The 24,222-nt window shown below is 38.6% G+C and overlaps 2 protein-coding genes and 1 long non-coding RNA gene across 5 annotated transcripts in view; 2 read left to right on the top strand and 1 right to left on the bottom strand.

Moving 5' to 3' along the window:
- Window positions 1-24,222, top strand: part of LOC309641685 (uncharacterized protein) — a 406,435-nt gene that overhangs the window by 92,244 nt on the left and 289,969 nt on the right. For all 3 annotated transcript variants that reach the window (XR_014252736.1, XR_014252737.1, XM_082421967.1), the window contains one exon: window positions 3,231-3,359. Coding sequence is in view for 1 of the 3 variants with exons in the window: in XM_082421967.1 (XP_082278093.1) it covers window positions 3,231-3,359 (129 nt within the window). In the remaining 2 variants the exon portion in view is untranslated. The remainder of the gene's footprint in view (window positions 1-3,230; window positions 3,360-24,222) is intronic.
- Window positions 6,625-24,222, bottom strand: part of SLC15A5 (solute carrier family 15 member 5) — a 109,503-nt gene continuing 91,905 nt past the window's right edge. The window contains 2 exon segments of the mRNA XM_082421981.1: window positions 6,625-9,096; window positions 15,397-15,502. Of these exon segments, the coding sequence (XP_082278107.1) occupies window positions 8,949-9,096; window positions 15,397-15,502 (254 nt within the window). The 3' untranslated portion in view covers window positions 6,625-8,948.
- LOC309641693 lies at window positions 15,502-23,997 on the top strand. The gene is made up of 2 exons (XR_014252741.1): window positions 15,502-19,448; window positions 19,760-23,997. It is a non-coding gene; the product is annotated as an uncharacterized lncRNA (long non-coding RNA).

Here is a 24,222-nt window from a genome sequence, read left to right as displayed (position 1 = left end):
TGCCCAAATTGGAAGAATTTAGGGTCTGGCATCAAGGTGATTGGTATAAATGCATAAACATTTTATTTAGAGTAAAACAAATAGGAAAGACTAAATGCTTTTTATTTTTCTAAGAGTGAGAAAGAATATTAAATAAGATATATTTGAGAGTAGTTTGGGGAATATAGAAGATATCCAATGAGTATTTGCTGATTGAAGAGGAGGAAAAAATAGCAGGTGACTAATTTATATTGACTATCATCATGTCTCAGGGTTTTTGCCACATGCATTATATATGTTGATGTGCAAAGTCCTGTGAAGTATATGTTCTTACTCTATTTTGCAGATGTAGAAACTAAGCCTCAAGGAGATTAAATAGTATGTCAAAGACTGCCCAGCTACTGTCTGATGGATACTTAGTTCAAATCCAATTTTGTTTGATCTCAAAGCCTATGTATTTTCTACCCTACCAGCATCTCCAATGTATAGCAAAGAATACCAGTGCTGAGAAGTATTCTCTGAGCAAAGGACTGAGTGGCCACATGAATTTAGAAAACACTGAATAGCAAATGCATTTCTTAGCATTTCCCAATATATATAATAAAGCTTCTGAGAAGTCCTGAAGACATGGAACTAAATTGTTTGTTAAATCCAGCATTTGACTATGGAGGCTTCTTCCCTAATAATTCTTTGGTGAATCCATACTCCACTGAGCCAGACTGAGTGTCAGACTCCTGGAAGATTTACCAGCTAAATAGGTGTTTCTCTGTCGGCAAATTGCATCACCTCTCTGGGCCTAGATTTCCTCATTTATAAAATAAAAATTTGGTTAGATATTCCTTAAGGTCCTTTTAAGTATAAACGTTTGATGACTTAGATTCATTTCTTTTTTTAAAAAATAAAACAGTAATAAACATTTACTGGGTGCTTACTATGTTCTTGTTGCTTTACATATATTATCTTACTTAATCCTCATAAAAACCTTGAGGTCGTAACTGAAATACCCATTTCACAGTCGGGGTCACTGAGACTCAGTGAGGCAGCATATCTTGCCCCGCAGATTAGAACTCTGGCATTCTGGTGTCGATTTCCTATATTGCCTTCGAAGCTTTCCCTTGTAAAACACTTGCACTGTGGGCTATGAGTTTTTCTCTGGCCTCTTCCAAAACCTTTGTATTATTCCGTTTTCTCTTTTCTTTGTCCAAATCCTTGTCCATTTTTGAAGATCCAGGTTATACCTCCTCAGTAAAACATTGTCCTATCACCCCAACCTATCAAGATTTCTTCCTCTTCTGGATCCTTATTTTACTTTCAATTAAGATGGAAATTAATTGTGTGCTGACCTATGACATCTTTCATAGTATTGTCTCGAGTTGCTATTAAAATATTTGTTTAATTTTACTTGTTCACATCTAATGTCTCCAACTAGATTCTTAAACATTGGATTCATTTCTATATGAACAAAACCCATCATGCCTTGTGTAGATCACCAACAGGGTGTTAGAAATCTCCACTCAACTCCCTACAGACACCTCAAATTCATTATGTACAAACATGTTTACAGCCTTTCCACCATCCCAGTCCCCCATCCTCCTGTATTTCTTTCTTTAGTCGAGTGGCATTAACAGTCACTTTGTTGCTTGAATCAGAAACCTGGTGATGATCTGGGGCACTTTTTCCTTTGTCACCACCACATCCAATCAGTACAGCTTAGTGATTAAATGTGTGGGCTTCCACGTTGGACTCTATGAATCCTAGTTCTAATTGTGGGGAAAATGGGTAAGTACCTTGCCTTCTCTCTGTTTCAGTTTCCTAACGTACAAAATAAAGACAGTAATAATTCCCAGATCATAGAGTTACTGTGAGAGCTACCTGAGATAATTAAATGCCCAGTGGAAATCCAATAAATGGTTTCTTCCTATTATTCTGCCGCTGAATCTCCTATGTTCTTCCCCTTCCCATCCCCATCCTGCTATCCTAACCTCAGACCTCATTATCTCTTACCAATATTCACTTACACACAGTCACCATCCTGAGCTAACTTCTATCTAGCCCCTACCAATGTATCCTCTACATTTTTTGACTGAGTGTTCTTTTTGAAACACAAATCTGTCATATTATTCTGCCCTTGAATCTTGTGCTCCAGTCAAACAACTGCTCCTGTCAAAAGTCCAAACAACTTGCAGTTTGCAGAATAAGCTGTTCTGTTTCACACTTTGCCATGTTGCCTATGCTCCTTCCTAACGTTACCTGAAATGCTCCTGCCTCTGCCCTTTGTTTGTCTAACAGACATCTGTTCCTCTTTAGACTAAAAATGTCCACAGCAACATTTGGGGTCCCAAGTGAATTTCTAGAACCTTGCTATTTCTCACGAAGAGATGGAGCCGGTTTCCCCTCTTTAAATCTAAACAGGACTCTCTAACTGCCTCAACAGATAGAATGCAGTAGAAGTGAGTCTGCATAGCCCCTGGCTAGGTCACAAAAGACAGTATTGTTTCTGCCTGGCTTTATTTCTTTTGGGGGATACTTGCCCTGGGGTACCAGCCATCAAGCTTCCAAGAAGCCCAGAGTAGCCCATATAGAGAGACAACATAAAGAACTGTTTATGGAGAAGCACATGGAGAAGCACAGTAGCATCAGCTACTGACTCTCCTTCTGTACATGTAAGTATACGTATATGTATATGTAAGTACATATGTGGAGATGTAGATCTCCACGAAAATCTCTGTCTTCATGGACCACATATTCTCTATTACCTTGTGGCCACATGTAGGAAATAAAGACCCTGTAGTAAAAGAGGTATCTTCAGTGAAGGAAGAAGAGAGGAAAGTATCCTTGTAGCCTGACTAACTCATTAATGTGAAAAATCATTTACGATGTAGCGTGAATCAGCAGAGAAAGCTGGAAGGAGAGAAGCCCTTGGATTTTTTCCACCTGCTCATCTAGCCAGTGAACTTCGGGGACAGTTATGCAGTCAAGCGTCCTGGTAATTTAAGCCTTCTCTTGTGAGCTGCATATGGTGATCTGGGCCGGCCGTCTGGGATGTGACTCCTGCTTCGAGAGTAACGATAAAGTTTCCAGCACTCACTGTCATTGTGAGAGGCAGACTGTTGTCGAAGTGTTATTATTAATGAGAATTACCACTGGACAGCTTGAACTAGAGGATAATTTATTCTCCGTGAACTTAAAATTGCAGTAAAACGGTTCATTCACTGCCACACTTGTCCGTCTTGTTTGTTCCTGTCTTTCAGGCGCGGTTGGCTGCAAAGAAGTAAGGCAGAACTGTACAAGCTGCATGAAGACAGAAGTCTGCATTTCTGGAGATACCGTAGAAACTGGTCAGGAAGGTTTCACTCGTGTAAGAGAGGCGTGGGAATGTGGTAAGAAGCATAGGGTCTGCTCTAGGGGGGTCCTAATCAATTCATGGGAATCCGGGCACCTACGCTGTGCAGTGTATCACACCAAAATGGGAAATCAGTGTTTCCAGATGGCCTCTCACTGCTCTGGCTTCTGAAACTCACACTTCCTCTCTGGCATTTCTGACAGAGAGCTCTTTTTCTTATTTTAAAATTTAGCATATTCTCTCGACTTGCCTTCTCGTTTTGCTTCCAGAGATTGCTTTGGGCAAATGAAAACTGACATGATGACGACATGTGTGCTTTCTTGGTAGTTTCTTCAATGTTATGGTGACTTCCCCCTGATTTTTGCCAAATATCTGCCTCCTGTTGATTCCATTTTTCTCCTTCTTTTATCCCGGGTAGCAGTGTTACCTTGCTCTTTGCGTAAATGTCATTAAATGTGCTCCTGACTTGCTGCTACCATGGTAATAGACACTTGTCATAGGCTCTTGACTCATTACTGTATTTATATGAGACTTGGTCACTTGTGGTTTAGCAAGCTTAAGCAACAACCGGATTCCCAGCCAGTAAATGGATTCAAGCCTATCTAAGATGGGTGATAGATTAAGGTTTGGTTGCTATTATTATTTAATAATTAGTAAAGTCTCTGAGTAGACTAGTGACGATGTATCACTTGGGGAAAAGATCTTGGCTGTCAAATAGCATCCATTCTACTGTAGACAACCTCAGTGGGACACAGAGCCAGAGAGAGAGAGCGTGCGAGAGAAAGAGAGACTGAGACAGAGAGACAGAGATAGGCAGAGAGAGACAGAGAGGCAGGTCTTGTCATCACGATCCTCGATTATCTTTGACACTTCCACTAAGCTCACTGGAGAACAGGGCTGGAGGAATCCCAGGAATGTCTGTGGAGAGGCTAAGGAAGTGGAGAGACTAGTTGACCTAAGGCTCCATCTTGATCTAATGATGACTGTCATTTGAGGAACAGACAGCTTACGTTGTGATTTAAGGAACACCCTACAAGGATCCCTACAACAGTTTTGAGATAGAAGTACCCACTCACTACCATAGAGTCTGAAATTCTGCCCTTAGAGTCATGCCTTTGGGTTTAAGCAGGAGAACAATAATTATTCACAAAAAAGGAGGGAGGGGACACTACCTAGGGGTGTTAAAAGTACCTGTTGTTTCCATCCAGCAACGACTGATGGAAAAAGTCATGTTCTTTTGTGTTGGGACAGAAAGAGACTGAAATCCCTTGGGCTAAGGCGTTGTCTTCCAAGGAATTGCCCTGAGAATACATACAAATCTATTGTAGACAACAGCTTTACTGAGAGGCAGTTATATAGAGAGGACTAGCCCCTGGAATTTGTAATCAGGATCCCTAGGTCCAAATTTTTACTCTGTCCATGCTGCATGTATAACCTTTGGAAAATTATTTTTTATTTTTTTATTTTTTGGCCACACCGCACGGCATGTGGGATCTTAGTTCCCCGACCAGGGATAGAACCCATGCCCCCGGCACTGGAAGCACAGAGTCTCAATCACTGGACCACCAGGGAAGTCCTGGAAAGTTATTAACTCCTTTGTGCTTCATGTTTCGTATCTGTAAAATGGGGTCTACAACTGTACTTATAGAGTTACTGTGATGATTAATGAGTTAATATTAAATAAAAACACTTAGAACAGTGTCTTGTACTCAGCAAGTACTACAGGAGTCTTCACAAATATTAGTCACATTTTGGGGGATGAATGTGTTTTTCTTAACCCGTTCTTTCCTAAGCAGTTTGGAATTGACTATAGCACATCTGAGGGTATTTTGTTGAAAGGGGAAAGAAAGGATGCTTTTGAGCCCAGGACCCTCCTTCCCGACCCCAATGTGGTCAGTCTGGGCAGGTCTTTTCAGTGGGGTGCTTCTGACAGCCTAAAGTCCACATGAGGTTAGTGCCTGGCAACACAGAGGAAGCTGAGGGCAGGGGAAGAGATGTTAGAAACATGCTGTTTTGGGTAACCATTTTGTCAGAGTCTCTGACCCCAACGTGGTCTTTCTTTTCATTCTTGTTCCCTTTTGGATTATTTAGAGAGTGTTTCACCTAAGTGGCTGGGGATGATCCAGTGTTGGTGACATTATGAGTGTCATTTGCAGAAGGGGCTGGCTCTTTAGAGACAGAGGGACCAAGCTTCTAGTCCTGTGACATCCAGTATCTCTGTGACTCTTGATAACTCAGTGTCTCAGAGCTGCAATGTCTCATGTACAAAATGGGCATGCCAGAATGTGTCTACTTCCCAGGAGTGGTGCCAACCACTCAGATAACGATCAATGTGACAGCAACCTGTGAACTGTAAAGGGTTGTTATTATGAGTGGGTCCTTTCATTTCCCTGTTCTCTACAAGCGGACCTGAATGTTAGCAGCACCTGTGTGCTGTCATCACTTGGCTGTTGATTTCACTTAAGAACCTTACCCATAAGCCTGTGACCGGTAATTGTATGTCAGCTTCTCTAGCAGTGGCGATGGGCTATGCCCACCGCCGGACTGGTTCACGGTCCTAATGCTGAAGCTCTTTGCTCATCCAACAAGGGATCCTGACAGTTTTCAGAAGGGGTGATTCTCCCTCCTTCAATTTGTAAATCACATAATATTAGTAGGAGACTTTTTGGAATCATGAGCTGTATTTTGGTGATACTGTTACTCTGGTAGTCGACAAAACACTTTCAGAAACCAAGAGAATTAGAGGTTGGCCAGAGTGGAATGAATACTATGGAATGAATGCTATATATCAAGATTACCTAAAGGAGATATGAGAGAGAAGGGATTAAGCCAAGTAAAGAGATGAGGGGTAATATCCCAGAAGCTTGAAAAAATTTACCAACTCCCAGGAGCAGATTTCTGAGTGTTATTTAAAAAAGTCCCTCTGATGGAAACATTTTCACTAGCAAATTTACATAATAAGAATATGGTTTTCTTGGGGCTTCCCTGGTGGTGCAGTGGTTGAGAATCCGCCTGCCAATGCAGGGGACACGGGTTCGAGCCCTGGTCTGCGAGGATCCCACGTGCCGCGGAGCAACTGGGCCCGTGAGCCACAATTACTGAGCCTGCGCGTCTGGAGCCTCTGCTCCGCAACAAGAGAGGCCGCGACAGTGAGAGGCCCGCGCACCACGATGAAGAGTGGCCCCCACTCGCCGCAACTAGAGAAAGCCCTCGCACAGAAACGAAGACCCAACACAGCCAAAAATAAATAAATAAATAAATTTAAAAATATATATATATGGTTTTCTTAATTTTGTATACAGGCTCAATGCAGTGACTTTTGGCTGCATTGGATTGAAGCGTTACAAGAAAAAAAGAAAGAGGAAAGAGACGTGGACATCAGTCATGGGCAGAATCAGCTGGGGTCAGATCTGTGCTCTGCAGGTCACAGAAAACATTTTCAAGTACCTTGCCTTTCAGGTCTCCACCGTGGACAGAAATAGAGCACAGAAGATGCTTCTTAGGGAAGACTTCATTTTCCCAATCTTTTACAACTGAAAAATGGAGCAAATGAGTGGCTGGGTACAGACCCTTGACACCAAGTGACCGGGAGTCAATTCAACACTGCAGGGACACAGAACTTTGCCAGCCAGTGAGCACATTACTGGAGAAATACAGTACAGAACCCAGCAGTCTCCGGCAAACAACGCATCCCTTTAAGTTAATTGGTGTTACAGAGAAGCTGAAATGCTCCGCTTATTTACAAAGCTACAGATTTATGTAAAGCAAAACCAATTACACTTAATGCCTAAACTATTCCAGGTGCTCAGTGATAATGTTGCTAAGCACTAGACAAGAAACTAGTGCGTGAATGCATCCTGTTTCCAGTGGAAGCGCGTGTAGTTCCTGCAATTCAGCTAATCATGGGCGTCAGCCCCGATGTGAGAATTCTAAGCTCTTTTGGTGTTCGCTTAGGGTCATCTTTATAATTCTGTAGCTCTCTTTTCATCTCTAAGGACGAGTGAAAGCGTAATGAGCACCTTTTTCTATTATGATGTAGAAATTAAGGAGAGGAAGGCAAATTTGGGGCAGGGGGGAGACAACAAGATAAGGCAAACCCTTTTTCTAATGGTGAGAGGGACCATTAGAGCTTCTGACTTGTACTGAGACGAGATGTTTAAAGGTTTCTTGATCTTGGGGGTGTTCATTAAACCCAAATCGCAAACTTGGCATTTAACGTTTTGCAGCAAAGAAGGATTCTAAGGCAGATCAAGGATTGGCCTCACTGTTTCGTCAGAGAACAAATGCTGAAAAAAGAAGGATTCGAAAAAGTTACAGGGCAAGAATTTTTGTCTATAAGAGTTTGTCTTTTCATTTGTCCTCAGAACAAACAAACAAAAAATAGTTTGAGTAAGAGAAACACCTGGTGCTTTACAGCTGTTCTTTTGCAATTAAAAATGCATATCACACCTAATCAAGAAGTGTAAATCTTTTATTCTACAGATCTAAAATATTTTAGGTCACAAGGGAGGTGCTTAACTGCAGAATCATTTGCAATCAACTGATAAACCCCCCTCTCCTATCCAGCTTGAACTGTCCCGGAAAGCAGCGGTGCTCAAATTTCAGGGAGAGTAAGAAGACTTGGGAAGGTTTGTTAGAACTGCCGATTCCTGGAAAAAGGTTTGGGTTAAAGCAGTCTGTGGTAGGGGCCAGAAACAGTTGCCTGAACCAGGGGGTCCTTAACAAAACTTTGACAAGCACTGCTACAAAGATTTGGGACACTATTTGTATTTGCCTTTTTTTTTTTTGGTTTAAATGAGTTTTTTCACATTTCTTTGCTTATACGGGAAAAATCTCTTTTGGAAGATAATTTTCTGAGTGCGTCTGAACTGGTAACAGTGGAGACTAAAAGACATCCTTTGGACTAGGGAATCTCTTTATGCATCCCTGATTGATTTGATCACTTCCCCTTCCCCCAACACTCATTTAACCTTCCTTAATTTTCTTCTTTCCTTCAATGGCAATAACTCCATCATTTACATTTATATTACAGTTTCTTCAGTATGTGAATATTCTCTTTTTGTTAAGGACCTCTATTTTAGTAATGCTGCTGTTTGATTCAGAGAAAATTTCCTTAATTCATAACTTGATAGTGTAATAGCAAGATGAAGTATAGTGAAATTGTGTATAGGTTTATTATTTACTCTGACATAGACAGTATATGATCACTATGCCTGGCATGCAATAAGTACTCAATAAATGCATTGAAAGAAAGAATGTTAACATACTGTTATTTTGATTCTAAGGACACATGAAAACTTAAAAATGTCACATAGGTTGCTTTTAACGGCCGAACCATTGTAAAAAGTTATAAAATATTGTAATGTATAGGAAATATTAACTTTTTGTTGTCATAGAGTAATTACTTAGACTTTGAAATTACTTCATTAATTCAAAGGCATAACATGTTAATACAAAAGCGTAATAGTCATGACTAGAGGAGTCATAATTAGTCTTTGTAAAGTACACAGATAATATTCATAAGGCCACCCTCATACATATTAGCTCTAAAACTAAAATGCATAGTGTCTAGCCGAAGAAAACAGTGAATACTCTGCTCTTAAGACAGGTTGAGTCAAACAGAGTTTCATAGGGCTGTTTCCCAAAGATCAATACTCAGAGAAAATTCCTGTGTACTGCCATGAAATTTCAGAGACTTTTCATGGAGGGGAAGTGTTTCTTCAAGATTACTTCCGCTGATGTTCTGGGCATTAAAATGATTTAGATTACAATATCTAAAAAAGAAAGAAAGAAAGCTTTTTTTAGGACCAAATGTAGATGACTTGATAAATCATTTGCCTTCCCCCTGTGCTTGTCTTCCTTTTATTATAGGTCCATAGATACTGGCACAACAGTGATGATTATTTAAGAGCACTGCTCACCAGAACAGTCTTTATAAAACGACAAAAGGAGCTTTAGGACATATTAAGGTGTCTCATGAGGACCTTTAGATGGCGCTCTTTTACAACCTTCAGTGAGTCTGACAGTGAGAGAACTGGAAAGTCTGGAATTATCAACCTTGTAGATTTCATGGCGGCGGGACTCGAAAGATTTATCAGATGCACTGAGGGTTTGTAACTTCGGTGCTGAGACTGTGTGGAAAACACCACTGTCAAAGAAAAAATCCATGAACATATTTCTAAAATGTGTGCCCTCTCTCCTTGACTCAAGAAAAATCTGGATTTCCCATCTTCTAAGTGCTAGGGCCTAGTGCTTACCCTAACTTACCGAATTCTCACTGTAACCCTGGAAGGGTGGAACCATCCCCATTTCACAGACAGAAATACTGAACTTCTAGGAGGTTAAATAAGTTGCTTAAGGTTTGTATGAGTAATAGTTGGCAGAGCCTGGGTTTGAAACCAGAACTCTCTTATTCAAAGTCCTGGCCTTTTCCCTCTATGACATGCTGCCTCTAAAGGCAACTTATTTCTTAAACATTTTTGAAGAAGTTCCAGGAGGAGAGGAATTTCAGACTGCTTTATTCACTGCTGTATTCCTAGTACCTTGACCAGTGCCTGGTACATAGCAGATGTACAATAAATATTGGTTGAATGAACAAATGGTCAAGGGCCATAAGTTCAATTTTATCAAATGCACCTAAGTCTCTGAGGTCAGACATTGTTTCTTTTTTCTGATTTGTGAAAGTTTCCAATGCTAGAGAGTTTTACCTTCTTTTCCTTCTTAATATATTGCTAGAGATAACTGTAAGAAAAGGATATGCTTGAATGACTGGTCATTTTTCTCTGATTTACGTCTCTTTCAATAATCATTGCAGGTTATGCACAAAAGATTACTGGTATCATTAACAAAATAAGCACAATGATATCAACTTTATAAGATGTGTTTTACAACATTGGAGGGACAGTGGTGTCAAGTTGTAATAACAAATACGCTTCTGCTCTCTCCCCCCATAAACATCTGTAATATCCTTTATTTTAGCATTTGATGTAGGATGCATAGTTATAGTAAGGACTGTAGAGGTGTTTGTATAATACTTTTCAGCAAGGAAAGACATTTCATCCACATACTTCCTTCACCCCCAACCTGGAGAACCTTAGGTGTGTCATGTCACTATTGCCCTATTTCAGATTTGATTGAGAAAGACTCTAATACAGACAGAGGCAGAGGCAGGGGATTGTTTGCCTTTTTTTTTTTTGTAGTAATGGAAGGTACATATGGACTGACATTCATGGAATATTCCTAATTATACTCAGTTAAGTGATATCCTACTGACCCCTACAAGATTAGTTTGGTTCTAGGTCTTACACCAGGATTGTCGCACACTAATATAAACTTGATGGTAGGGGGCCCTCAGGTGCTAACACAAACCTAATTCCACCTGTATGTTAGTGAGGCTACTGTTTCATCATTAATCCACTGGTCTCAAGATCTTGGGGACAGGAATAACTTGGGACTGTCCTATTCTTGATAGATTTGTCACCAGTATCTGGCTCCGAACAAATACACCTTTGGGTTTGGTAAAAATTGGATTGTGATTGGAAGTATATTAAGATCAAACACCATCTGCCTCATAAATAATATGTTTCAATAATGCTGTCCCTGGGACGTCTGTGTTTTCTCCTGTTTCTTTGCATCCTTATTGTTCGTTAGTGTTTGACAGAAACAATCAGTATAGAAATAAGCTGGAATCATGCACTTCTCACTGCAGACAGTGATCCGATGCCTTGGATTCCAGAGAGTTTCTTGGTTAACCCTTTTGGTTTGGCCCCTTGGATCCCAGTGGGAAATAGCTACCCAAGGCAATGTGTGCCTTTGAACTAATGTAGTTGGCTCTAGCTACTTAATCTCTGCAGGCAAATTTTCCAGATTCTCGTTTCTTCTGAAACATGACACACATTCTTTTCTTGTGAAGGCTGATCAGCAGGTGGTGGTGGGTATAGTTAGTTGACCTGAAGGGACTGGGTTCCTCCCCCACGAGAGTTAAGGGGCCGTCAGGGAGCAGGGAAAGGGCTCCTCTATGGCACTTACAAGCAGCATAGTCTAGGAGAAAGTGTATGGGCTTTGGAGACAAATAAACTAGGGTTTGAATCCTACTTGTGTGAACTTAGTCAATTTACTTAGTTAGATTTTCACTTTAGTTTTCTTACTTATAAAGTGGAATGGTGTGATCTCCATAACAGGGAGGGGGACAAACCTGCTGCTTAAGACAGAAATGCTCAACACAAGGAAAATTAATTTCTTTCCTTCCTGCTTTGTTTCACCCTCTCTTTTTCACCTTCCCTCAAAAAGTATGCAGGAGAAAAGAAAGTATACAGGAGATGGAGAAGGTTTGGTAAGAATCCAATTTCTTTCTGAATAAACCCTACGTTATCCCTTAGTTCCTTTCATCTTTGGTTCCTCCAATCTCTGGTTCTTTGTATTTTTTATTCTTGCCTCCTTCTCTGAACCCCAACTCCACCATCTCTCACTTTACAGTAACTCACTTGCTCCACAATCACAGAAGAACCATACTTAAATATTTTGAGTACTAGATGCCAGCTCCATGTAGACCAGTACTTTGTTTTCTTTGGTTTTATTTTTCTAGTGCTTGGAACAATGCTTAACATGTTGGTTAAATGAATGGATAAATGAATAAACGAATCAGTCCCTGAGCTAGTAGGTTTTTGGTTCCAGCACTAGTTCTACCTGAATTCAGCCCACTGTTGTGGTCATCTTAGCCATATCTCAGCCTGAGTCTAGGTAAAGAATAAAAAGAAGGGAGCATAAGGCAACATATGAGGCCATTATTATTACTGCTAACACTTTGGCCATTTACTCATCCTCACAGCAACCTTATGACACAGTTACCATTCTTATTATTTCCTTTTTACAAAGTAGAAATTGAGGCTTAGCAAGGTTAAACAGCTTAAAGTTTGTGCAGCTAAGTTGTGGGACTGGATTCAACTGGGCTGCCTCTGGAGACTGCCTTTTAAACTACTTCATGAAAGACAGGGTCAACTCTTACATTGGGAGAGTAACTGAAATTGAGAAACAAGGCAGTTTTGTGAGAATTAGTGGATGGGCACCACTCGTGTTTGGAGGCGATGGACAGAGGGGAGAAAGGTCTTGCCTTCGATTTCAGTTTTTGTTGCCGACACTTTTTGCTGCAAAGCTGGGGACATTTCTGTGGAATCCTTCTGCAAAAATTGACTTTCTAATTTGGTTTTCAATCTAAGAATGAGACAGGCATTTTAGGGAAATCATGCATCCTGGAGGGTCACTTCGATAATATACACTTTGGAAGGTAAGAAACTTTAAAATTCAGGGAGCCATTAAGACTTTTGATTTTGTCATTAATTCTGTCTTGCATGAGGTTTAAGTGCCTGTCTTATATTGGACCATAAGCTCCATGAAAGCAGGGACATAGGTGACACTAAATATTTACTGATACTGACTTTATGTCCTTCTAACTTATTACAGTGCCTATCACATGACTGATGTTCCAAAAGAGATTTATTAGATGAACAAAAGAATGATTCAGGCAAGGAATAAGTGGCAATAGATGAGATACTAAATAGATAAATGAATGAAAAGAAGTGAGGAAGAGAAAAATCTGTTTAGTTCCTGCTATGTGGCAGACATCGCACTTGGTCCTTTATCAAAATTCATCTCCCTACAAAGCCCACAGAAGGTTGGAATTACTGTCCTTATTTTACATGTGTGAAAACAGAGGCTCAGAGAGGTTAGAGAATTTGCTCAAAAGAACACAGCCATCCAAGAATACGTCAGTGAGAGGGAGACAGGCTGGCAATGGATGGATGGTAGATAATACATATTAAGCCACTGAATGGTCTCAGGTGACTGACTGGCTAAATGATTTTGCATAGTTTGTTACTGACCTTGAAATGGTCACTGCTGATTTAAAGGCCTGAATGGAATCCAAATCTTAAGCATCATTAGATTTCTAGCTATTTGTTTAATGATATTTGCTTTTAATGATAATGACTCATTCGTTCTTATTATCGATATGGTTATTTCTAATTCTAAAATGGTGCTATATGGTGGAGAAAAAAAATCTTGTTTTAGAATTGAGCAAAGAACTATTTTATTATAAGGACCAACGGAAAAAGTGAAGTCTATACTGGCACAAAAACAGAAATATAGATCAATGGAACAGGATAGAAAGCCCAGAGATAAACCCATGCACATATGGTCACCTTATTTTTGATAAAGGTGGCAAAAATATACAATGGAGAAAAGACAGCCTCTTCAATAAGTGGTGCTGGGAAAACTGGACAGCTACATGTAAAAGAATGAAGTTAGAACACTCCCTAACACCATACACAAAAATAAACTCAAAATGGATTAAAGACCTAAGTGTAAGGCCAGACACTATAAAACTCTTAGAGGAAAACATAGGCAGAACACTGTATGACGTAAATCACAGCAAGATCCTTTTTGACCCATCTCCTAGAGAAATGGAAATAAAAACAAAAATAAACAAATGGGACCTAATGAAACCTAAAAGCTTTTGCACAGCAAAGGAAACCATAAACAAAACAAAAAGACAACCCTCAGAATGGGAGAAAATATTTTCAAATGAAGCAACTGACAGAGGATTAATCTCCAAAATTTACAAGCAGCTCATGCAGCTCAATATCAAAAAAACGAACAACCCAATCCAAAAATGGGCAGAAGACCTAAATAGACATTTCTCCAAAGAAGATATACAGATTGCCAACAAACACATGAAAGAATGCTCAACATCACTAATCATTAGAGAAATGCAAATCAAAACTACAATGAGGTATCACCTCATACCAGTCAGAATGGCCATCCTCAAAAAATCTACAAACAATAAATGCTGGAGAGGGTGTGGAGAAAAGGGAACCCCCTTGCACTGTTGGTGGGAATGTAAATTGATACAGCCACTATGGAGAACAGTATGGAGGTTCCTTAAAAAACTAAAAATAGAACTACCATACAACCCAGCAATCCCACTACTGGGCATATACCCTGAGAAAACCATAATTCAAAAAGAGACATGTACTGCAATGTTCATTTCAACTCTATTTGATGAATGGATAAAGAAGATGTGGCATGTATATACAATGGACTATTACTCAGCCATAAAAAGAAACAAAATTGAGTTATTTGTAGTGAGGTGGATGGACCTAGAGTCTGTCATACAGAGTGAAGTAAGTCAGAAAGAGAAAAACAAGGGCTTCCCTGGTGGCACAGTGGTTAAGAATCTGCCTGCCAGTGCAGGGGTTCGAGCCCTCGTCTGGGAAGACCCCACATGCCGTGGAGCAACTAAGCCCATGAGCCACAACTACTGAGCCTGTGCGTCTGGAGCCTGTACTCCGCAACGGGAGAGGCCACGACAGTGAGCGGCCCGCGCACCGCGATGAAGAGTGGCCCCCGCTCGCCACAGCTGGAGAAAGCCCTCACACAGAAACAAAGACCCAACACAACCAAAAATAAATAAATAAATAAAAATAAATTTTAAAAAAAGAAAAAGAAAGAGAAAAACAAATACCATATGCTAACACATATATATGGAATTAAAAAAAAAAAGGTTCTGAAGAACCTAGGGCCAGGACAGGAATAAAGACGCAGATGTAGAGAATGGACTTGAGGACACGGGGAGGGGGAAGGGTAAGCTGGGACGAAGTGAGAGAGTGGCACGGACATATATACATTACCAAATGTAAAATAGCTAGTGAGAAGCAGCTGCATAGCACAGGGAGATCAGCTCGGTGCTTTGTGACCACCTAGAGGGGTGGGATAGGGAGGGTGGGAGGGAGACGCAAGACGGAGGAGATATGGGGATATATGTATACGTATAGCTGATTCACTTCGTTATACAGCAGAAACTAACACACCATTGTAAAGCAATTATACTCCAATAAAGATGTTAAAAAAGAAAAAGTGAAGTCTAAATGGAAATTTCTTGCTCTGAATATCTGTTAAATTTCTCTAATATGCTAATTGGTCCAGTCATGGAATACAGGATTCCCATTGGCTTAGTGATGGCTCCCAGATCACTGTTTCATGGACTCAGAAATTGTTCATCTTACCACACACTTACTTACCTCTGTGAAACACTCCAGAATCCCAGGACGTTCAACAACGTTAATGATGCCAAGAAGAAGAAGCTTTCTAAATTGCCTTTGTTTAATGTGTTTGGAAACCAATTGCCTGTTTGGAACAAATGTAATTGTTATTCAACTGTGGAGTTATAAGTTTCTGTGAATATTTTATCATGCCACAATTCATAGAGCTTTATTCGCTTGAATAATATCTACAAAGCAAAAAAGCACATCTGAAACTCATAGTTAAAATTCATTTAATTCTGTAATTAACAGTAAAATAATAAGCAAGGCAGGCCAAATGTTTTGAAGGTCAAAAAAACTTGATTTGCATAACAACATAGGTGTCAGAAGAACTGGGTTATAAAAGTAACCCTGATTATGCTATTAATTTGCAGGAACCACATTTGTCTTTTTCATCCTTATATGTCTAATATCTAGAACAGTGCTTGGAACCCCCATAGGGATTGTTTGATAAATATACATTCAATGTATGAAAAATATTTACCATCACCAGATAGCTGGTTGCATGTGCTAATTGTAAGGCTAGTGAGATAATAATATATGTAGATGTCAGATATTACTTTATTTTGATAACTTAGATAAGATAATCCAGTGTTACCTTATTATAATATCACAGACCCTATCGGTCAAATACTTGCAGTCTCTGGTTGATGTGAAGATTTTCTTTTAACCTGATGAGTAATCCCTTCAGTTCAATACCCCTAAGTAAGGAATCCTCACTTCCTTTTGATGTCCAACTGAGTATATATGAAACTAATTAGGATTCAGGTAATTTCTTTTACTTTACTCCTAAGTTGTGACTTTTGCTTTGATCTTTGCTAGAACTCTCTTTTCATATCTACACCTATGTATCTATATCCATATTATCTCTATGTGTTACACACACATTCAATTTTTCTTCAGTTGGTTTTGAGATACTATTATTAAATACATTATATGAAATACAATGTATTATATCATATATATTATACATGCAGCACTTATTTTTTACACAATACTTTAGAAACAGCAATGGAATCTTAGTATTAACAAATATATCACACATATATAGCATTACAGAAGTTTAAAAGATTGATTAAAAGGTAAAATCTATCTTCAGAGAGAGAACTTAAATTCAAGTGCTGTTCTGAACGGGCAGAATATTTCCCCTCAAAATGTTACGCATCACGAGAGCAGGAATGGGTCATCTGTGAGCAGTCAGATGCCAAGGTTCTTGGCACTTCCTTGCTTTTTTACAGGAGCAGCTCCTACACTGGGTTGTGAGCAAGCCGTCTACGTTCCAATAGACTTGATCTTCAGTGTCATCTTTCGCACATGGGTTATGGGTTGCTTCCTGAACTAGAATGTGGTTCCTGGCCTCTCCCTTGACAGTGTATACTTTTAAATGGGGTTTGAATTAAATGCTCTGTTCAAGGTTGATAGTCAGCAAGTGCATAAGCATGACAGCTGTGAATAATTGTGCCATTTCCCATTTAAAGCTGCTTCTCTTCTGTCATTTAACTTCCCAATGACTATTATTATGGACAACCATGAAAATTAGCTTGTGTCCATTATAGTCTGGGACCTATAATGAAATCTGGTATTGAGTTTAAAGCTATTTTGTAAGTTCTACGTCCCCATTTTATTAATCTGTGTTCCATTACAATAGAAATTTATGGTTTTATTGCTATATTGACATGCTGCCTTTATCTGATATTTAGGAGAAATTTCCCTGAATGTTTCCCTCTATGTCTGTCTGTCGGGTATTGTGTAACCCTCTTAATGTGTGTGTGTGTGTACAGAAACTAAACATTTGATTGTACTTGAATGGGGGAGTCAGGGTAGAAAGGTCAAGGTAAGGTGAGATAGCGTCACACTTATTTTCAGGAAGAACTAAGCCATCCTGCTAAGCCTATTCAAACAGTCCTGTTTCCTTATTTCTCTTGAATTAATATCCCACTCATATTTTTGTCCTTTTCATTTCACATAAGCACTTTGCATGTCATGCGATTATACCATTTTATCACCGTGTTTCTCTGGCTAGAGTAAGAGGAGTTTGCACAGAGTATGCAAAGCCTCAGAATTAACATGGCATTAATTCTTCCCAGAGCATGCATTTTGGTCCATAACAAGTAATTGGAAAGACTATCTTTATTCTATAACAAAGTCAGCTGAGGGAGAAGAATATCAATTTTGTAAGATCTTTAAAGGTAAAACATAATATTTCCAAGAAATTGTGCAATTACAGCGAATACCAGCCTATCAGGAGATGGTGCTAGATCCCCCGGGCATGCCGGTGTGCTTGTGTCTCTGTCACTGGGGATGCTGGGGTGGGCACACATGAGAAGCACTGTGACTTGGCATTATGTGCATGTGGGGTGACAGGAGGATGTCCTACTAGAAAAGTTAAAGGCAGTGGAAATTTACGAGTAACACAAGATATTTTGTGAGCAGAATTATTTTAAAAATAAAATGAAAGAGTGCCATACCACCTGGTCAGACTCCTGATAATACTCCTCTATTTTTTCTTTATTTCCTTTTTAAAAATTTCTATTGGGGTATAGTTGATTTACAATGTTGCATTAGTTTCAGGTGTACAGCAAAGTGAATGTTACACATATACATATAGCCACTCTTTTTTAGATTCTTTTCCCATGTAGGCCATTACAGAGTATCAAGTAGAGTTCCCTGTGCTATACAGTAGATCCTTATTAGTTATCTATTTTATATATAGTAGTATTCTTTCTTAAATACCATTTTTGTGTTCGGCTTTCTTCCTAATGCTGAGCTCATTCCAGCCCCATATTTTGGCCTCTTTAGCTATAATTTAATATTGACTGTATAGCTAATTTACATGGTGAGCTTTGTGGTAAAGAGAACCGCCACCTAAATTGATAACATGGAACAAACACTAGCATCAAGTTGGAGAGAGAGATTCTTCATGAAGCTTAAATTTGTTTTATATGTATAGAGAGATTGTGTCTATGTAAAGAGATAGCATTGGGTATAAAAAGATATACCCAATGGAAATAGTATGGGCTTTGGAATCAGAGAGACTTTTGAAGTCTCTATTATTTAATAGTTTTGTTGTTGGGCATTTGCTCCACTGGACCCCTTCAACCTTGGTTTCTCCTCTCTAAAATGACAGCAGTACCTCTCTCACTGAGCTGTTATGAGAATTAAAAGAGATAATAGAAGTCAAGGGTTAGGCACAAAGGAGGCACCCATAAGCATTAGGCTATCACCTCTCCCCTCTTTAGAGATGCTCATATAAAATCACGTAGCCTGAGCTTGATCTTGGGCCCATTTCCTGTTAGATATTTCTTCATGTTCTGTGTGCCTTTTTTTTTTTTTTTTTAATCATTATCCCAGGACTGGTTGTAAAATGTTCCATTTAACATTGCCAGTTGACTCAGCTCTTAGGTACTATAACTTTATTTTAGGAGCTTATAAACTTTTATTGTCATAATTCACATTTGTGCCATTTTTCATCTGACATTTCTAGTACCTGATTGAAATCAGGAGTATCCTTGCAAAAGGAGACAAAGTGAAGACTTTAGGTCTCGAATGGGACTAACTAGACTTCTCTAGATCTTAGCTGGGGTGGGCGGGAAGGTGAACAACATGAGAAGAAAATAGCCACGTAAAGAGTCCAAGGAATGACAAAGTGCTATTTGTTAATGCTGACAGTGAGCCCTAGTTACGTACTTTAATTGTATAACCAGCTAGTTAGTAATGAGTGTTAGGCTGTTGAGGTAATAGAACACTCACAAAATGTTTGGCATTGTTCACAGTTTCCTCAAATATCTCTTGCTCAGCTAGATTTATTTGTTCATTTGAAAATCATTTGTTAAGAAATTTTTATGTGCCAGGAAATGGGCATTCCAAGTTGCTTAAGAAAAGGAGCTCATGGATTCGTAAGGGAGACACGCACACCTTGTTTTATTGCACTTCACAGATACTTCATGTTTTACAAACTGAAGGTTTGTGGCCACTCTTGTCAAGCAAGCCTATCAGTGTCATTTTCCCAACGGAATTATTTTTTAATTACCGTATGTACATTGTTATTTATTTATTTATTTATTTATTTATTTATTTATTTATGGCTGTGTTGGGTCTTCGTTTCTGTGCGAGGGCTTTCTCTAGTTGTGGCAAGCGGGGGCCACTCTTCATCGTGGTGCGCGGGCCTCTCACTGTCGCGGCCTCTCTTGTTGCGGAGCACAGGCTCCAGACGCGCAGGCTCAGTGATTGTGGCTCACGGGCCCAGCTGCTCTGCGGCATGTGGGATCCTCCCAGACCAGGGCTTGAACCCGTGTCCCCTGCATTAGCAGGCAGATTCTCAACCACTGCGCCACCAGGGAAGCCCTGTACATTGTTTTTTTAGACATAATGCTATTGCGCACTTAATAGACTACAGTACAAGGAATGCACAGTGTAAACATAACTTTTATACGCACTCGAAACCAAAAAAATTCACATGACTTGTTATTGCTTTATTTGCTTTACGAACCTGCAGTGTCTCTGAGGTATGCCTGTAATTATTCTCAAGCATTAGACTTTATAGATACTAAATAAAATGTTTCTATTTATCTTAAATGATCACGGTCATTTTAGAGATAAACAGACTATAGACTTATCTAAGCTAGTTCTTGTATGTTATTGACTAAAGGGTGAAGGCACAGAGCGGTAAAGGGAATCATCACTCAGCAGAACCCTCATTTCTTACCCTCACCACTGCACGAATACAGCGCCCTACTGGCGCTAACAGAGCTACTAATTTTAGGACTTTCCTTAGCATCTCAACAGTTTAAAAACGTCTGGACAGCAGTCTTTGACATAGCTTACCCCAAATACCGTTTAAAATTCCTAAGACGACATTTCCACCTAAATCCTGGGATTGACCTATCGTGAGACTCAACCTATCGTGAGACTCTTGGGGTAATTTACACTAAATTTAAGGCTTTTGGAACGGGATTGAGAAATACATACGGTGACCCATACATGCTCTGAGGCTATAAACAGCACAAAGCTGCTGATGTAAAAGAGGAACATACTTTATTCCTGTCCCATCTTATGCCCTGTATTATAAGGCCTAACATTTCATGTGCTGCCTTTATGTCTTGAGTGTCACAGGGCCCCAAAGGCCTGACCGCACATTCCCCTGCTTCCTTTGTCAGATATGTTCCCCACAGGGGGATATTGTCCTCCTGGCTAGTTCCCTATTAGCCAGACCAGCTGCACTCTGCCCGGTCCTCAACCTAACAGATTTCACTTCCTTACTAGCTTTCAACATTATTCAGACCAGCAATCACATCCTCCTGTAGGAACCAGAGATCACCTCACTGCTTTGTTGCTACAGACCCTGCTTGTTCCCTCTCTTCCTCAGTGCAACCCCACAGGGCCAGGCATGGCATGCTCTGGTCCTCTGGGCTGTGAGCACAGGTGATGAATAAACTGCTGTCCGTCTCATCTGCCCACGTATTCAGCCTTCTTATGCTATTTAGGGGGAGGATTCTTCCCGCCCCAATGGGGTGAATAGGAGGTGATCAGGAAGTGCCCCGACCACAGAAATCAAGGTCAATTCTAGACAGAATTATAGTATTTGCTGTTGACCTAATGCATAAGTACTGTTTTGGGGAGGAGAAGTCCTCCCCTACATGCCTCTAACCAGTACCCAGCGCCAAGTATCTCTGCTGCTAAACTATTGATACATCGGGGAGTGGAACTTCCGTAAACCCTGAGACAAGCAGTAATGGGAGCACGGCATTGTAGTTCTCAGAAGGAAAGCATTACAGATGAACGTGAGCGAGAGTCAAGTATGCTTGAGACTGCAAATTATAATCACACTGTCTGATCAGAGTGTTGGAGAACCAGAAAATGGTATAGATAACGTTCTCACTTTAGCTCAGCAGTCTGCTTGTTGCAGTAACTTGGGTTTTAATGGGGCACCTTAACAGAAGATTTTGGCAAAAATATGGAATGTGACCAGAGGTAAGGAAATCTATATACATTCTCAGTTAGTAGATACTACCTCTCAGTAAATCTCTGCCTTGGAGATGAGTAAGTAGATCCATGTGAGGGAGGAAATGTGATGATAATATATATTATTACTGTTGCTTACAAAACACTCCAACACAAAATGACAAAGGTTAAGATAATAATAACAATAAAAGTGAGAAACTCATAAGGCAAAGATGAAAATAAAATAGCAGAAAATACTGATTTCAGGAAAAATTGAATTCAAAGGAAAAACTTTGTCAAAGGGACATCAAGGATCTTTTTATATTGGTAAAAAGCACAATTCAAATTGAAGATATGTCAATGAATATCCCTTAGGTAATGAAACATAACAAAATCTGTTGGAAACACAGAAATAAATAACAGGTAGATAATTCTTGTGAATGATTACATACATCACACTTTGATCAATTTTTGATAGAATAGGCAAAAAGGAAAATAATGTAGAGAATTAGAATAATGTGATTGGCACTTTGCTGTACACCCAAAACTAACACAATATTGTAAATCAACTATACTTGAATAAAAAAAGAATAATACAATCGGTAAGAATTTAATTAAGACCACCACATTGTTTAGTAGAAAGAAAAAAGTTATAGAACTTATAGAAGTTTAGGTAACATCAACAACAAACCAAATTCCTATAAATTGAAGATTCTGCTCCTAAATAACTAGCTGGTCAAAGACTAAATGAAAACCACAATCACAATGTATTTAGAAAATAAAGAAAATGAGAAAATTGCATTTACAAGTTTAGGCATACAGATTTAAATCCTGTTAAGAGACAGATTTAAAGGCACACTTTTCATTTTTAGAGTAAGAATGAGCATACATGAATTAAACATTCAACACAAAAAAAAATCAGAAAATAAATTTTAAAAAATCTACGGAAAGTAAGAGGAAGGAAATAGAACAGAAAGTCAATATCTTAAAGTATATTAAATAGTTCTAAGAGCTGATTCATTGCAGGAAAATGTAACAACAGTAACAACAAAAACCCTGACAAATCCAATCAAAATACACAACAAAAGAATCAAAAGAGATAACAATGTTTAGTTATGAGTATGCTATGTTAGTGTCAAAAAATCTTATGCAAGGAGGATGATTATCTAGGAAAACATTAATTGCCAAAATAGAACTAAGAAGAGATGAAAAATCTTAATGGCGGCAAATAGCAGGAAAACATTACAAAGAATGATTCTCAAAAGAGATATTAGGTCCTGAATGCACCTTTTAATTTTCATGGAAGAAGTGAATCTTTCCCCTGGATCTTCCAGAGCAAAAGATCATCAAGTATTGATGTTATTGAGGATTGTTTATCCCATGTATGTTAAGATGACTTCATGTTGAAAAATCTATTAATTAAATATACCATAATGTCAGGAGCAGTAAGAAAAATCAAAAGGTGATCTCAAGAGCTGTTTAACAAGCATTCAATAAAATTTAACCTGATTTATTTAAATCTTAGAGAACAAGAAATAGAAATTTTCTTATGATAAAAAACATCATTTAAGATTATCTTTATAAACCTACAAATATGCTTAATAGAAAACTGAGAAAAATTCATATTAAGATCATGAGCAAGATAAAATGTGACTGTCTTCTGGTATTAACATTGCCCTGGAAGTTCTGTGTCCTGATAAGGATGCAAAGCATAGGAGTTAATATTGAAAATAAGGATAAAAATTATATTTATCTTAAGATTAGAGAATACTGCTGTAAACTTAAAAGGATCAACTAAAATATTCTCATAAATTTACTAAGAAAGTTTAAGAAGTTGGATGCAAGATGAAGACATAAACATTAATAATCTCCCTATATAATAGTGATTATCTCAGTGAGCTGTAATGAGGGAAAATGATTCAGTTCATAACAGCAAAAAGATAAAGAGCATAAAATGCCTACAATAACTCTAACAAGAAATGTTAAGGATATATATGAAGAAAATCTTACTGAACTAAATTTTTAAACATTGAATAAATTAAAAATGTTATACACTTAGACGGAACACTATTGTAAAAGCTTTTATTTTTTCCCCTAAAATTAGCTAACAACTTCTACTTATTTTATTAAATAAAAACAGGAATTGGGGAAAACTAAAAGAATGATTTTAAAATTCATATGGAGGTATAAACCATAGGGAATATGATTCTTGTATTTATTATATTTTTATAAATGAAGAATGACCATAAGAAGTATGATTAGTAATACCTAATATGTATTATATATCATAAAACTGTAATAATTGAAAAGAGGGTGATACTAAGCTAAAATCAAGAGGCAGCTAAAAGGAACAAGATGCAAAGATAGCCCTGAAACAGTCCTAAGATCACCTGAGCACTAAAGCTATATTAAAGTACACATCACGGGACTTCCCTGGCGGTCCAGTGGTTAAGACTTCGCCTTCCAATGTAGGGGGTGCAGCTTTGATCCCTGATTGGGGAGCTAAGATCCCACATGCCTCGTGGCCAAAAAACCAAAGCATAAAATACAAGCAATATTGTAAGGAAAATTCAATAAAGACTTTAAAAATGGTCCACATCAAAAAATATCTTAAAAAAAAAAAAAACAAATAAAAATAAAGTACACATCATTGACTAACCAGAATCATTTCACTTATCCTATGGTTGTGGAATATTTCTGGTTTAACTAACCTTTCTCAACATATATCAAACTATGTTGTGCAATTTTTTTATTTGAATCAAATAAGTGTTATTTTACTTAACACGAAAATTAAGTCCACATGAATGAGAAAATTCTATTCAAACTATTAATCTACTGAAATTCCATAACTATAGCTAAATGCAA

This window comes from Balaenoptera physalus (genome assembly GCF_965194825.1).
Source record: "Balaenoptera physalus genome assembly, chromosome: 13".
NCBI lineage: Eukaryota > Metazoa > Chordata > Mammalia > Artiodactyla > Balaenopteridae > Balaenoptera > Balaenoptera physalus.
Note: the sequence above shows the minus strand (reverse complement) of the source record. Positions and strands in the feature narration are given on the sequence as shown.